Source organism: Naumovozyma dairenensis, chromosome 2 (assembly GCF_000227115.2).
Source record: "Naumovozyma dairenensis CBS 421 chromosome 2, complete genome".
Classification (NCBI taxonomy): domain Eukaryota; kingdom Fungi; phylum Ascomycota; class Saccharomycetes; order Saccharomycetales; family Saccharomycetaceae; genus Naumovozyma; species Naumovozyma dairenensis.
The window spans coordinates 1,384,334-1,398,633 of record NC_016480.1 but is presented as its reverse complement, the minus strand read 5'-3'; the positions used below and the strand labels follow the sequence as shown (position 1 = coordinate 1,398,633).

The 14,300-nt window shown below is 33.6% G+C and overlaps 8 protein-coding genes across 8 annotated transcripts; 3 read left to right on the top strand and 5 right to left on the bottom strand.

Annotated features, from left to right (window-relative positions):
• Nucleotides 1-251: 251 nt before the first annotated feature.
• On the top strand, nt 252-1,145 carry LOA1 (lysophosphatidic acid acyltransferase LOA1; the record flags this gene model as incomplete). The annotated part of the gene is made up of 1 exon (XM_003668803.1): nt 252-1,145. The coding sequence occupies one exon, from the start codon at nt 252-254 to the stop codon at nt 1,143-1,145; it is 894 nt and encodes a 297-aa protein (XP_003668851.1).
• Nucleotides 1,146-1,299: 154 nt separating this feature from the next.
• On the bottom strand, nt 1,300-1,872 carry FRQ1 (frequenin; the record flags this gene model as incomplete). Its single annotated transcript, XM_003668802.1, has 1 exon — nt 1,300-1,872. The coding sequence occupies one exon, from the start codon at nt 1,870-1,872 to the stop codon at nt 1,300-1,302; it is 573 nt and encodes a 190-aa protein (XP_003668850.1).
• A 785-nt stretch (nt 1,873-2,657) lies between these two features.
• NDAI0B05730 (uncharacterized protein) lies at nt 2,658-3,611 on the bottom strand (the record flags this gene model as incomplete). The annotated part of the gene is made up of 1 exon (XM_003668801.1): nt 2,658-3,611. One exon carries the CDS (start codon nt 3,609-3,611, stop codon nt 2,658-2,660), a length of 954 nt encoding a protein of 317 aa, XP_003668849.1.
• Nucleotides 3,612-6,357: 2,746 nt separating this feature from the next.
• On the top strand, nt 6,358-7,455 carry VPS74 (Vps74p; the record flags this gene model as incomplete). The annotated part of the gene is made up of 1 exon (XM_003668800.1): nt 6,358-7,455. The coding sequence occupies one exon, from the start codon at nt 6,358-6,360 to the stop codon at nt 7,453-7,455; it is 1,098 nt and encodes a 365-aa protein (XP_003668848.1).
• Nucleotides 7,456-7,675: 220 nt separating this feature from the next.
• Nucleotides 7,676-9,367, bottom strand: CTS2 (putative chitinase; the record flags this gene model as incomplete). Its single annotated transcript, XM_003668799.1, has 1 exon — nt 7,676-9,367. One exon carries the CDS (start codon nt 9,365-9,367, stop codon nt 7,676-7,678), a length of 1,692 nt encoding a protein of 563 aa, XP_003668847.1.
• Nucleotides 9,368-9,589: 222 nt separating this feature from the next.
• NDAI0B05700 (uncharacterized protein) lies at nt 9,590-9,904 on the bottom strand (the record flags this gene model as incomplete). The annotated part of the gene is made up of 1 exon (XM_003668798.1): nt 9,590-9,904. The coding sequence occupies one exon, from the start codon at nt 9,902-9,904 to the stop codon at nt 9,590-9,592; it is 315 nt and encodes a 104-aa protein (XP_003668846.1).
• A 305-nt stretch (nt 9,905-10,209) lies between these two features.
• DXO1 (Dxo1p) lies at nt 10,210-11,481 on the bottom strand (the record flags this gene model as incomplete). The annotated part of the gene is made up of 1 exon (XM_003668797.1): nt 10,210-11,481. The coding sequence occupies one exon, from the start codon at nt 11,479-11,481 to the stop codon at nt 10,210-10,212; it is 1,272 nt and encodes a 423-aa protein (XP_003668845.1).
• A 228-nt stretch (nt 11,482-11,709) lies between these two features.
• Nucleotides 11,710-14,280, top strand: XRS2 (Xrs2p; the record flags this gene model as incomplete). Its single annotated transcript, XM_003668796.1, has 1 exon — nt 11,710-14,280. The coding sequence occupies one exon, from the start codon at nt 11,710-11,712 to the stop codon at nt 14,278-14,280; it is 2,571 nt and encodes an 856-aa protein (XP_003668844.1).
• Between the last annotated feature and the right edge of the window lie 20 nt (nt 14,281-14,300).

Genomic DNA, 14,300 nt, shown 5'->3' with positions numbered 1-14,300 from the left:
TTTTCTGATGACCTGGCTGTGTATTTGTTTCTTTTTTTTTTTTCCTTGATATTAATATTGAAATTGACATAATTTTTCTTGAAGATATTGTTTTTTCATACTAAACGAGTGGCATACGTAAAAGTGAAAAATATATATAAATTTACTGAAATAAAAGTATATATGGAAATACAAAAGAGCGACAACTTTAATAAGAGCTAAATTACTGATTGACTTTGTTGCAATATTCCTTAGTGCTGAGTGATAATATAATGGAAAAGTTTACGAATTGGAGAGATAAGGGGACTGGTATTGCTCCATTTTTACCGCCTACTTCTGGGAATAATAAAGATCCTAATGTGGTCATTCAATTGGGGTATGGATTGATATTATTGATTAAGATGATTATAATATCTCCATTAATTATTCTTTTCCATATCACTGGTTCTCGAACCGTATTAAAATGGAATTTAGGTTCATTATTTGGATGGAAAAGTGACATTAATGTAGTTGGAGTGAAAAGACGATTGGTTAAACCTGAGAAACATTATCCGATGAAATCACAGTTATACGTTGTAAATTATCAATCATCTTTAGATTGTTTAATGTTATATTTGATTTCACAGGGTAGTTGTTCATTTTTGGTACCAGATTCTGATGGTTCTATTTATAAGATGCGATTATTTAAATTTATTTGTTTTACTTTGAATGGATCATTAAATGTTACCAAATACAGTAAGGAAAAGGTCCAAAATTTGGGAGCGTTGAAAAATACTGTTAATTTCTTATTTATCGAGGGGACATGTTCCAATGGCAAAAGTGTATTACCATTTGGGATAAACTCATCTGAATTGAAAAGTTTCATTGATCCAGAATGGGAAATGAACAATCGTCATAATTTCGACATTCAAAATATTATTTTGAAAATCAATAATTCATTAGTGACACCTTTACCTGTTGGGAAATTTACGTTCTTAATTAGGATGTTAACTAAAAAAGTTCATTATAAATGTAAGATCACTGAACCCCAAAGGATTAGTGCTACATTAGATGAATTAAGAAGTTCATTAAATGATGGTGATAAATATAAGTTAGTTTCCAAGACTTTAGGTATTGAATCGAAGAGAGAATTTGTCGAGAAATATACTAAAACTAGAAAGGTATAGGAAAAAGAGACAGGTGACAAAAAATAATAATAAAATAATAAAAGAATATGCTTAGTGTATATATACGTGTATATAATAATGTAATGTAATGTGGGTGCATGTATGTATAAGAAAAATGACTAATTAAAAACTGGAAAGATGGTACCGGTGAGGTCTACACCAAACCTTCGTATAAGTTCAATGCACTAATTATAGAAGGATCCACTCTGGACCCCTCTCTAAATTCATCCAAAGTAATGTACCCATCTTGATCTTTATCCATTAAGCTAAAGATTTTATCTACTCTCAATTGCGGAGTAGCTTCGTCATCATTCAATTTAACCATAGAACCCATCATTTTGTATACACTTGAGACGACAGTCAACATTTCATCGTAGGTGATATACCCATCGTGATTCAAATCATACAATTGGAAAGCCCAAACCAATTTTTCCTCCAGCGTACCCCTGGAGGTAGTACTTAGTACAGTAATGAATTCTTTAAAATCTATAAATCCGTTATCGTCTTTATCAAAAACACTAAAGAGGTGATTAGCAAAATCATCGGGGGATCCAAAGGGGAAGAATTGTTTATATATTTTGACGAAATCGTCTCTAGTTAAGTGTCCCTGGGGGCAATCTCTTAGGAACCCCTTGTGCCATTGTTGTATTTCACGACGGTCAAAATATGTGGATTGTTTTAAGCTTGTTAAGTCATCCTTCGATAGTTTTGATGTTTTGGCTCCCATGATTGATTATGGCGGGACCGTCTTTTTAGTAATGTCGACTATGGAATGTGTGGCGTGGTTGTTGTTGAAGCAATGTCCTTCTTCTCGATCATCAGCCTTCAGTTATATATTTAGGTTTTACGTCTTGTATTGCATGCAGGTGATTTACGAAACAGTGTTTACTGTTCTTTCTCTCCTACCATAGAACTATGGCACGTGCAGAAAAGGATTTTGGAACCATAGAAAACTCAGGTGTCAGGGAAATTTAGCCATATATAATATAAGAAAGTGTATATTTACGAGTATAATTAGGTATATTACTCAGGTGTAGGCGTGTACTCTATTTGACAGGATTTCTTTCTACTTTGCTCATTGTATGTTTTAAAATACCATACCTTAGAACCGTATATTCACTGTTTATAGTTATACATCTGTTGAGGTGCATGTTGACCTGGCGCCAGAAAAATGATTCGAGGAAACATAGAGTGCTATGGCATGGTGACAGATGTGCTACAAACTAGAATAAAGTATGGCATAGGGAGAGCATCCCTACTATCTAGAAAGCCAAATCTTTAAACTGAACAAGAAGTATTTTTACAACCTTATGCTGAGTTGTTGGAATTGCTTCGCCTATTCGCATAACTCTCCTCAGCTTCCAAGATAGTACAAAACCATTTTACAATCTAGCTTTAACACCACTAATAAGGTAAAAATATGAATAATAGTAATAATAATAATAAATGAACTACCTAGTACGTTAGCAGTATATAAACATTCAGCATCCCCATCACTTTTAAAAGCAGAATTTAAATGCCACAAGGTAATGCCCATGGATCAAACTTAGACTGCGATGTGTTTGAAATGATCCTTAAATTCATCTCTTTACCAGCAACAGCGTTAGTAAAAATGCAAAATGCTGACTTCGACTTATTGCTCTCATCTGTAAGAGCTTCTCGAGTCATATGCTCAAAATCAGGCCAGGAATAAAAATTAGAAAAATCAGTTTGTGTATCTGTTGAGATGAAGGTTGACCAGCCATCAGAAGAATCAACAAGTATAGAGTATATATCCCTTTTTTCTTTCTGTAGTGAACAATATTTCAAAGTATTGAGGACGTAGTATAGAGTCTGTTGTAAGGCCCTAACTATGAGTCTAGTTAACTCCCAAATTGAGGCCCAGTTACTATAACTTTCCACAATTGTTTCAAAATTCATGCCATAGAGAGAAGCAACTTCGTATTGCGAGCCATAACCAACTTTATCTTGCCTCCAAAATTTATCAGAATACGTAGCTCCGGTAAAGTTTCCAGAACCCTGTATAGTTTTTATTTGAAAATATTGCGTCCCATTCGCAAATGCTTCTAGAGTGAGTAATTGGCAGAATTGGCCTTGACAATTATCAATCAAAGTAGATATTACTTGACCATCGCGTTTGTTTGAAACTTTTGACGATGATGCTAACTTTTGCCAATAGTCCATTACCATCGAGTATGGAACTGGCATAGGTGTAACGTCATCATCTATCAACCAATAAGAACCAGCTGTATTTCCTATTAGATGACCTTTCACATAAATTTCAGGTGAGTAGTCAATTGCAGAAGCAATGATGGGTTCAACGAAAACGAACGTTAATAATAATACACTGATGTACGTTATAGGCAACATTTTCTCGAACAGTATTTTGGTATCGTAGAATGAAATAGAAGATATGTGAATTATAGAATACAACGTAATACTTAATATATTACGCGGTTTTAGCATAAAACTTCCTGATAAGAATATTTTAAAAGCAGCCAGAATCAGATGGACTTCCTTAAAAAGCCATTCGGAGTCTTTAATATAAATAGATATTTCTTTACGAAACCGACGTCGTCGGGTTAATGACCTATATCGCCTTAACACTACTTAGTGGAGAACACATAAGACATTTGTAAAACGTACATATGGAAGGAACTTAGTTGTTGGTAGGGTTGGGTGTGTACGTAGGTACGTAGGGATGTAAAGCAGCCAAAAGATGGTATTTTTTAAGCTGAATTTAAGTTGAATAAATAAATAAATAAATAAACTTGGTATCTGCATAGGAGGATATTTTATAGGGAATATATACACAATAGATAGCCATGTTCTTATAGTGTTATATATGAAGCCTTTGAAATATCGTTTACTTCATCTATTGTTTTTTCATGGTTTAAATATGGTTATTTATTAGTATTGCAGTTGTATTTGCTTGTAACGATAAAAAAGTCGTGTGACCTAAAATGAAATAATAAAAAATAAAATAATAACAATGTGTGTCGTTTCGGAGCCAGAGTGAACGGCGTACTAAACAGTACAACGTTGAGTTACAAAATATATAAGAGGGACCATTGAACCCCATATAATCTGACAATTATTTTTTTTCGATAAAAAAACACTACTCATGAAATTAAAAAACTAATTACCAAATATTTGCTATTTGAAAGAGGATTAATAAACAATATACAATAATTTATCTAATTAAAAATAGCATAAAACCACCTTAAACATGATCTTAATATTTAGCATATATACCATCCTTTTTCGGTAATAATACTCACTGCGTCCGTGCGAAATATTGAGGGAAAGTATTTAAGCCATACATTCGATAATATTATAGCAATCAGCAAAGTAACATTTTTGGCCGTTTTACTAACGTTTTTAATTCGAAGAGATTAGTCAGCACCCAAGCAAAACAGTTGCACTACCGTTTGCATGTGGTCTACTGGACAAGCCAAGAAACAGTAACGTACAGTAATCTATCAACCCCATGCAGTGTTTTAATCTCTTCCTGTCTCATCTTTTGGTAGATGTGCTAGACTGTTCTTCCCAATCTTTCGACTGTTTTCTTGAAAAGAAGGGTGAGTCTGCGAATAGACCGACTTAAGTATCACGCAGTACCAGCATGAAATATGTTACCGCTGTCGAATACTGTACCTACCAGCTTATGGCTTAGCGATAATAGTGTCGACAATACCAGTTTCCAAACTAACTACTACATCGGTTCCCACCTTTATGTAATAGATTCTTGTGACGTGGAATTATTGGTCTTCAAAAAAGCAAACCCACGACTATTTCATCTGGACTCAATGAATTCTTATAGAGTTCGTAATAAAAAAAAAATACTTGTACTGTCGTGTTTGGTTTCTAACCTCTCAAAGAATATTTTTGGCTTTATCTTTCTGACGTTCTGAACTTTGAAATACAGAAGAACTTCTGGCAAATTTGGAACAGAGTGTACCTATTGGCTACTCTGAATATATTCACGGTCTTTGCATCCGTACCAATAATATTAGCAAAGTTCAAGGCATTTTGTCATGAATATCGTAAACTTTGCTAATATGGTTGCAATAGAACTTTTGCATATGGTGTAGGTGAAAAAAAGATTCTTCGTTTAGAACCTTTTAAAGACCATAGTGGTTTTTATATCTTCTGAGGAAATTATAGTGTTGCCATTTAGAATGCTAAAATTATAGTATATCAGCGTTTCAGCGCAATTTTAAAATTCTATTCTTGACTTATCGGGACAAATCCAAAAAAATTGCCTTATTATTCTGTGAGAGCGAATTTTATCACCAAATTTTTTCCAACAAAGACTTTGATTGCTGTTATAAACAGCCAACTGGAGAGGCAAAGGAAGATAATGCAAAGGTGTTTTTTGAGACTTCAAAGTCGTTTGTTACTCATGGGATCTGGGTTGGAACAGTTACCGATAATGGCTCCAATGTCATAGGATGTACTTCCCTGTTCATCGTTGAAGAATTAATTATTGTGTAGTGAAGAGCAATATATTTTTAGGTCATTGTGGTTGTTTACTTCATTAATTGGCGCTAGTTTTTAATTGGTAAAGCCTGCTCCTGATTAAGACTTTATATACCAAATTCCCTGGCAATGATATCTCTTCTGATACAGATTTTTGGTATTTTGATATCAACGTGTTACTACTTTTTACAGTTAGTCGACCATTATATATATATATATATATAAATATATATATTTATTGATCCTGGCCTTTTTACCAATGTTCCCTCAATTTTTTTCCTGAGTGCTAGTGCGATCCTTTCGCTCTTGTCTCTCTGTCGTAATATTTACCCTATATTATTTTAGAGTTAGGTGTTGAGCCTTACTTTTCCCAATTAGACCTATCTTGACATTTTGCCCTAATTCTATTCGTAACAACAAAAAATTAAATTGTACGTACGTCACCTAGTAGTAGTAGTACGTACAATTAGGGTTGTAAGTGAAATGGAAGCAGAGACGCTTTTCTGTATCCGATCACGTGCTAAACAGCCTGGACTCAACAATGAATACGTAGACATTAAACAATCAAAAGGGAATATTCAAATACTACTAGTAGTACAACAAGGACATTTCGTCCATACGAAGCATCAACATTTCAATGACCGTCTGAGATAATCAGAGCCTCATATACACACACACAAACACAGAACCAGAAACAAAACGAACAATATAGTTCTTACTTCTGTTAATAATGTCAACTTTACAGCGTCGTCGTCGTCCTCAAGATGGTTCCAATAAGGGTATGGTAGACGTAGACTCAGATAACAATGACTCCAGCAGGATACTCGGCTCAAATAACAGCAATAACAACGTCAGCAATTCCAACACCTTTGGCAGTAGCAAGATCGCGTACGACCCTGAAGAGGCAAAACTATTAAATAACAACAATATTAATAATAATAACTCCGGCAGTAATAGCCGCGGTGGTAATAATGCAGTCACACCCACGTTGACTCTAATGGAGGAAGTCCTTTTGATGGGATTAAGGGATAAAGAGGGATATTTGTCCTTTTGGAATGATAATATCTCGTACGCTTTAAGAGGTTGCATTCTTATTGAATTGGCTTTGAGAGGTAAGATTAGAATTCTCGACGATTCAGCAAGGAAAAGATTCGATTTATCAGAACGGTTAATCGAGGTGAAAGACGGGTCTAAAACTGGGGAAGTGTTATTAGATGAAACTTTACAATTGATGAAGAATGATGAACCATTGACAATCGCTAATTGGATTGATTTGTTGAGTGGTGAAACTTGGAATATTATGAAGATTAATTATCAATTGAAACAAGTGAGAGAAAGGTTAGCAAAGGGATTGGTGGATAAGGGTGTACTAAGGACTGAAATGAAAAATTTCTTCTTATTTGATATGGCTACTCATCCGGTTACTGATTCAAGTTGTAAAGAAGCAATTAAACGTAGAGTCCTATCTGTGTTAGTATCAAGAAATATGGAATTTAACTATAATGAATATTTCCCACAAAATACTTTCTTTAAGATTATTAGAACCATTGCTTTGATTTGTGGAGCTTATGGGGCAAATGTCTTGGAGAACGTATTAAGTTCATTGGATTATGAAAAAAGTGATAATGCTATAGCAAGAGCTGATGAATTGATTGCACAATTTTCAAAGTTCCCATTCGATTTGGAAAAAACAACAAATACAAACGTTTCGGTAAATTTGAATAGATTGGTACAACAAGAGTTAGATGAAAACCCAGGTTATGACTTACAATTAGAAGTTATCGCTGGTGTAATTGAAGTCTTCTCAAGAATGGATACCTTGCTATAGAATAATAATATAGATTAAAACTATATCACACTGACATTATATTAAAATAAACTGGATACACAACAAATGACAATAAAAACTAAAATAAAGTAATAGAAAAAAAGAGAACAAATAAGGTTCGAAGTGGTTAGGGCAAATGAATTTTGTTTATTTTTAATGAATATATAAGAAGTTATACGGATTATTATATTATAGTATGTTATATATATTCGCTCATGATCTACATGGCCGACATTATTTGAATGAAAAATGGTGATAGAAACCCGTCATTACCAAAATAATTTAAATAATATTTAATAGTATCAGGTTGCTCATAAATTAAATGTGAGTCTTCATATTTCATCAAATGTTTGACCTCAAGTTGATTAGTAAATGCATTTAATAATGATCTTTCAGGATGTTTATGATCATCTCCACATGATTCCCACCAAAATCCTCCTGCCAAATGTCTATCTTGAACGTATTTCGCCTTCACCTTCATTGTATCAACATTATCATAACCAACAAATGTCTTAGTCTTGGGATCATAACAGAAGGCACTGACATAATTTGGGTCAAACATTTCTTTCGAGTTTTTAATAGGCAATTGATTATATAACCACATACCTGGTTCCCCAGCTGATGCACCGCCTACCCCGTCGAATTTCTTGTTAATGAAAAGCTCATCATTTTTATTCACTTTAACTTTAGTGAAACCTCGTCCATATGCGGCCAATCCAAGTACTAATTTCCTAGATGATACGTTATTGTTATATAACATATAATTAATTGCATCATTCGCATTTAAACCCTTGTTAGAACTTGTGTGTTCATGTTTGTATTGAGCGTTTATCGTACCATTATTCCCACCTTCATAAAGATTACAATGATAACCTGTTTCTTCTGACCAATCTCCATAATAATCATATGTCATCATGTTCCAATAATCAATATATTTATTCATTTCCTTTATAGGTAAGATATTCAATTTCTCAATGAATGCTGGTGTCGCAACAGATAATTCGAATTTGGGATGATGATAATCATGATCATAATCGTGAGGAGATATTTTTGATTTTTGGAAAATATCATGTTCTAATTTATCCATTCTTTTTCTTAATCTTTGAACAATTTCAAGATATTTACCAGGTTCAAACCCATCATCTTCTGGGAATTCCCAATCTAAATCAATCCCATCAAATCCATATTTAAACATTTGTTCCACACTTGATTCAATGAATTGATTCAATTTATTATCATCTCTAACCATGGAAGGGAAATGCTCTCTATTGGACCAACCACCAATGGACATAATCAATTTAAAGTTTTGAAATTTCTTTAAATAGAATAGTTCACCAACACAACCCAATGGTAATTGTTTCTTCATCTTTTCTATCGTTTCGTTTAATCTAGTCTTGTTTTTGTCATGGAGGACCTTATCATTTTGATGCAAAGTATTTAATTTTAAACTCAAAGGTTTATACAAATCCATTTTAAGGTCAGACCATTCGTCTGAACAGGTAACATCCCCCGTGGCTCCATTAACTAAAAAGAAAGAATAATAAACATGTGTTATTTTGGTTAAATCAATATCATGTGGGAAATGATATCTCGGTTTATATGGGGACCAGCTAGAATAATAAACTCCGGAAACAAACGTATTATTGGTTTTGCCTAATTTAGGATAATTGACTATATCGTTTTCTTGCGGGAATAAATGACTATGGTGTTGGCCTTTCTTATTACCATCGTCGTTATTATTATTATTATTATTATTATTATTATTATTATTATTATTCTTATAATGATCAGTAACGATTTTTTCTTTGTTTGAATTGAAGAATAATTTTGTTAGACACATTTGTAAAATGAAGCAAATTATAGCTAATAATATTAGGAACCTGATACGTAGGATTGTTCTTCTGTATGTCATGATAGATAACAAAACAAGCCGTTTTCAGTTCTTGTTTTCTTTGTGTCTTTTGTGATTATTCGAGAAAGCATGAACAGAGTTAATTTATATTCTTGCCAATTGTCATCAACAATCCATTAAATAAAAAAATAAAGTTGATGTGACAAAAACAGTCTTATATAATTCTCTCTATACAGTATTTATCATCGTACTTAGGTAAAAATAGTCCAAGGGAGGCTGTCCTTATTTCTTTGGTAGACGAAGAGCTGCATCAAATCTATAAATGATAGCATTATCCACATCCCAAATACCTTCCTTAGCGAAAATATCTTTCTTCACTAACTCCATAACTTCTTCTTTAGTATCAGCAACGACTTGAAGATGTGATCCAGCAACAGTTGGGTTCCCACCTTCTTCAGTTGGTTCATTATAAATGGCACCGCCACAAACCACCTTTCCTTGTTCCACTAATGCCGGGATTCCTGCAAAATGTTGCGAGTTAAAAGCAGATCTATCTGACCCTTTCTTATCATTTATAATAACACACCATTCAACCATTTTCGTTTTCCAATTTGCTAATGATCTTACTTCTCCTTCTTTTCTTTTCGAGAATCAGTGACTAAAAAATGACTTGTGTGTTATTTCAGTACGTACTTGAAAGGCGCATGACGCTCTTCTACTTTTGATATATAACTACTTTTCCTTTCTATTTCTGCGAGTACAAGAAGAACATCAAGCAAAGTGTGACACCACCACCTTATTATTGCAAACACCCAAGGGCCATTAAGATGTTCTCTCGAGTAGGTTATCCATGCCATCATTTAATGTCTCTTGCAAAATAAAATAAAATATACACCTCGTCTCTATTTCTTACAATACATAGTGACATTATTAGGAACAGATTTCAATTTTTTTATTTGAATTGCCCTAGAAGCATTGATTCGTATTTGGAATGATTGAGAGGTATTTAATCTCGTCTTATCGATGCTTTCGTCGACCAATTTACATATGGATTTGATACAATGTTGTGACCATTGTACAGCAATTTCTGCATTATAATTCAAATCTAATTTGGCTTCCGGTAAATTTCTATTATTGATTTGTCTATATAAATTCATCCTTGAAAACCATTCTATATCATTCAATTCTCCAAACATTGGGTCTCTTATCCCAATCAAAATATCGGAATTCGGTATGACACCGGTCTGGACCCAAGCTTTTAATAATTTCCTTCGATGGTTATGATTATTCATTTTCAATCTTGCAAAACATTTCATTTCCGTGAAACATTTGTTGACAGGATTATACGAATCCATTTCACAACGAAGTAACAAGGATATATCATCGTTTAATTTGTTCTCAATGATGGCAAAAACAGCCTTGTCACCGCCCACCAGCGTAACATCAGAATTGTCTGCATTATGATCATTTTTATTCGTTGTCAATAAATCCTCCAGCGCAAACCCTGAATAAGAGATTTTCCTTACAACTCCATCTTTAGAGTAAATCCCACCATCATCCTTCTTATTAACATCTCTAGAAAACAACAACATCCCATTACTACCACCTTTATAAGTCACATTCAATATAAAGTCATCCATCTTCCTCTTATTAAAAATACACATTGTCATCTCCACAATATGATGTCGAGCAGAAACAATAGTAAACTTATTCCCCAATTGATAATCATGCTTATTTTGTAACTCCCATGATTCAATATACTTAAAACATGGCTCAATACTATCCAATTCATCAGGATCCATAGGAATAAAACTTTCGTACCCATCATAAAGATCTGATCCTAAATATGGGAGCTTTAAATCTCGTGCTTCATTCAAAGAGCAACTTGGGTTGGCTAATTTGGCAATAGCCGGCTCTAATTGCGGTATTAAGTTCGTATCATCAGAGGAATATAGTTGTTTGTTATGATATAATGCTACATCCTTACTCGTCTCAAAGAATGAAGATGGTGTCTTAGGGTATGTGGAAATACTGCAATGTTTGAATTGTTTGAAGGGGATCGTTGTAATGGGAGGAGCAGTGATGACTTCTTTAGATGCGTTTGTTTCTTCTTTCACGGCATTCAATTCTCGAGATAGATTAGTAAAATCATATGGCTTTGTAGAAGTTGTCATTATAAATATAATCTCGATTCTCCTTAAAAGTATCACTCTTATATACTCATATAATATGTATGTATCTTAGTTTTGTTTCATATCTAAGTTTGTAATTGGTTCTACTGATAAAAAGAGCCCTCTGCATCAAATTTAAAGATGCCCGTCATATACAAATCCTTATTATACACCAACATGGTATTACAAGAAGGAATGGTTGCAATACCATGTCCATAAAAAAAAGATATAATGTGGATATTGAGATATCAGTATGGATTAGAAGATGGAGGTATTAAAAAGGTATCAATTTGCTTGGAAAGATCGATAGCGTACAGCATTGGAAGATCAAGTAAAAATCCATTGAGTATTAAGAATGATAAAAGTATCTCAAGACAACATATAACTATCAAATGGGAACCCTCGGGTCAATTACATCTGGTAAACCAAGGTAAATTAACCTCTGTTAAAGAAAGATACTTGGCCATAGATGAATCCTTGATTTTTAACGTCGTAGATACAAAAGAATTAGATGTTCACTTAGGGACAAATCCAGTGATAGTACAAATAAGATGGCAACCAATGAACTTATATATACCGAACATGTATGAACAATTTAGGGGATTATTAACTAAATATGGTATTGAAGTGACATCTGATATTTTGCAAGAAGATAGCCACATAACCGCTGTAGTTATGACTCCCAATGACTATTATGTGCCATTGTTAGCACTGGCTCTGGGAATTCCAGTATTCAAATCACAGTATTTAACAGAAGTTTCTAATATGTTAAGACCAGACAATATAACGTTTGATACAGATGTGCAAAAAATAAATTCCATGGAATCTCTAAAACTAGTACCGTCATTTTCATTATCAAACAATAGTAAGAATTTTTTTCAAGATTATTTTTTCATTATTACACTTAACAAGAGTTCTGTATCTGAACATGCTGATAAATCATTCATTTTACGAAAATCTCTCCAATTAATCGGTGGTGAAGAAGAAATAATAAAGGACCCTACCGAATTACAAAACTCTGTAACAAAAATCCTCTCAACATCAGGAAAAAATATTGTAATTGTAACAGACGAAGACAATGGCAAAAGAATGATTATGAATTTTGAATGTCGTAATGTAAAAGATATTTTTGATTCCTTTGTGAAGAATGACCCAAAATTATTGAAATCGAATTTGACTGAAACAGGCGTCGTTTCTCCTAAGGCTCCAGAAATATTTGAAAATGAGAAGCTAATGGTAGAGATTCAAGAACCACCTATCGAAGCAGCTATAACAGAGGAATCTACCTCGAGTAAAAATTTAAAACATACACCTCCAGAACCTGTAACTACACATATCGTTAAAAAAAGACGTCTAGCAAGAAAAAGAGTAAAACCGTTGGAAAGTTTAGATTTTTTCGTTGGTGGTTCCACCACTGGTACTCCTTTCGAAACCTCTTCAACTACGTTACAACAAGAAATAATCGAACCAAAAGTTCCTGACGTAGCTCCAATTTTAAACGAACAAATACAGCAGTCACAAGTAAATAAAAGCATTAATGAACCCGCAAAGGATATATATTCTATTGGTGGGTCGGATAGGAAAGAAACTGCTGCCCTTACCTATGCTACTATAGATAAACATATGCAAGAACCTACACAACAAATAGACGATATTCCTTCACAACATATTGATATCTCTCCTCATGGAAATTCAAATGAACAAGAGAAGAGGTCAAATAGTTCTGAAAAGTCACCGATGATAACCCAACAGGTGAACGATGAAAAAGATGAAAAGATATCTAATGCAAAGGCCTTAAAAATTGGAAAAAGAGAGGATTCCAAACGATATTCAGAAACTACACCTAAATCGATGGTAGAGACCATTCAAGATATCAAAAATAGAGAAGTTACAAGATTACAATCATCCATAGCACATGTTGATGCAGAAGAATTAACTGAGGATGCAATCAATGAATTTAGTAATTTAGCCATTGTTGAATCAAATGCATCTTTAATACGACGAACTGAAAACAATGATAATACTAATAAGTCAACGAATAGTGTTGTAAGGCATGATTCTCCTGATAATATTATGAATGTATTGGAAGGACGTAGAAACTTCAAAAGATTTGTTAAAGTATATCCTAAATATATTCAAAATAAAAATGATTCGAATAATGAAAGAGGAGATAATGGTGCATCCGACTTCATACGAAACAATGCATTCTTAATTACAAGAAATTATGTTCCTTTGAAACAATATAGCAAGTACGATGATTCTCATGGTGGGAAAAACGGGTTTAATGATGAAGAAATGCTGGAAAAAGAATATGTTGAATATGATAATGAAGAAGCTGGAAATGGGCTATCTAGTACACAGCACGAAAATGAAAATGGTGTACACCTATCGGCTACGAATCAAGCACATTTCCAAAGGTCGAGATCTAGTCAGAGTTCGTATAATGTTGATGCTGACGAAGACAGTAATGAGGATGACAATATCAAATCATTTTCCTTTAGTAGAACATCATTACCAAAGGAGCCAGCACCGAACAAACTGTTTGTTCCAGATGAAGATGAAGACGAAGACGAAGATGAGGTAGCAGCTCATAATCTTGGAATTGACATTGTAAATCCAGATGTTCGAGATGTTCCAGAAGTTCCGAAGAGAAACCCTGAGAAAAGAAAGAAGGTATCAAAAAAAAGTTCTCCAAAGGGAAGAGGTCGTTTTATTGATATGGAGAACGTTGACAATGATAGTGTTGGAGATGAAGATGACGATGACGATGAACCTAAGTTTAAGTTTAGAAGGAAACGATAAAAGAACAATAATTATTTTTT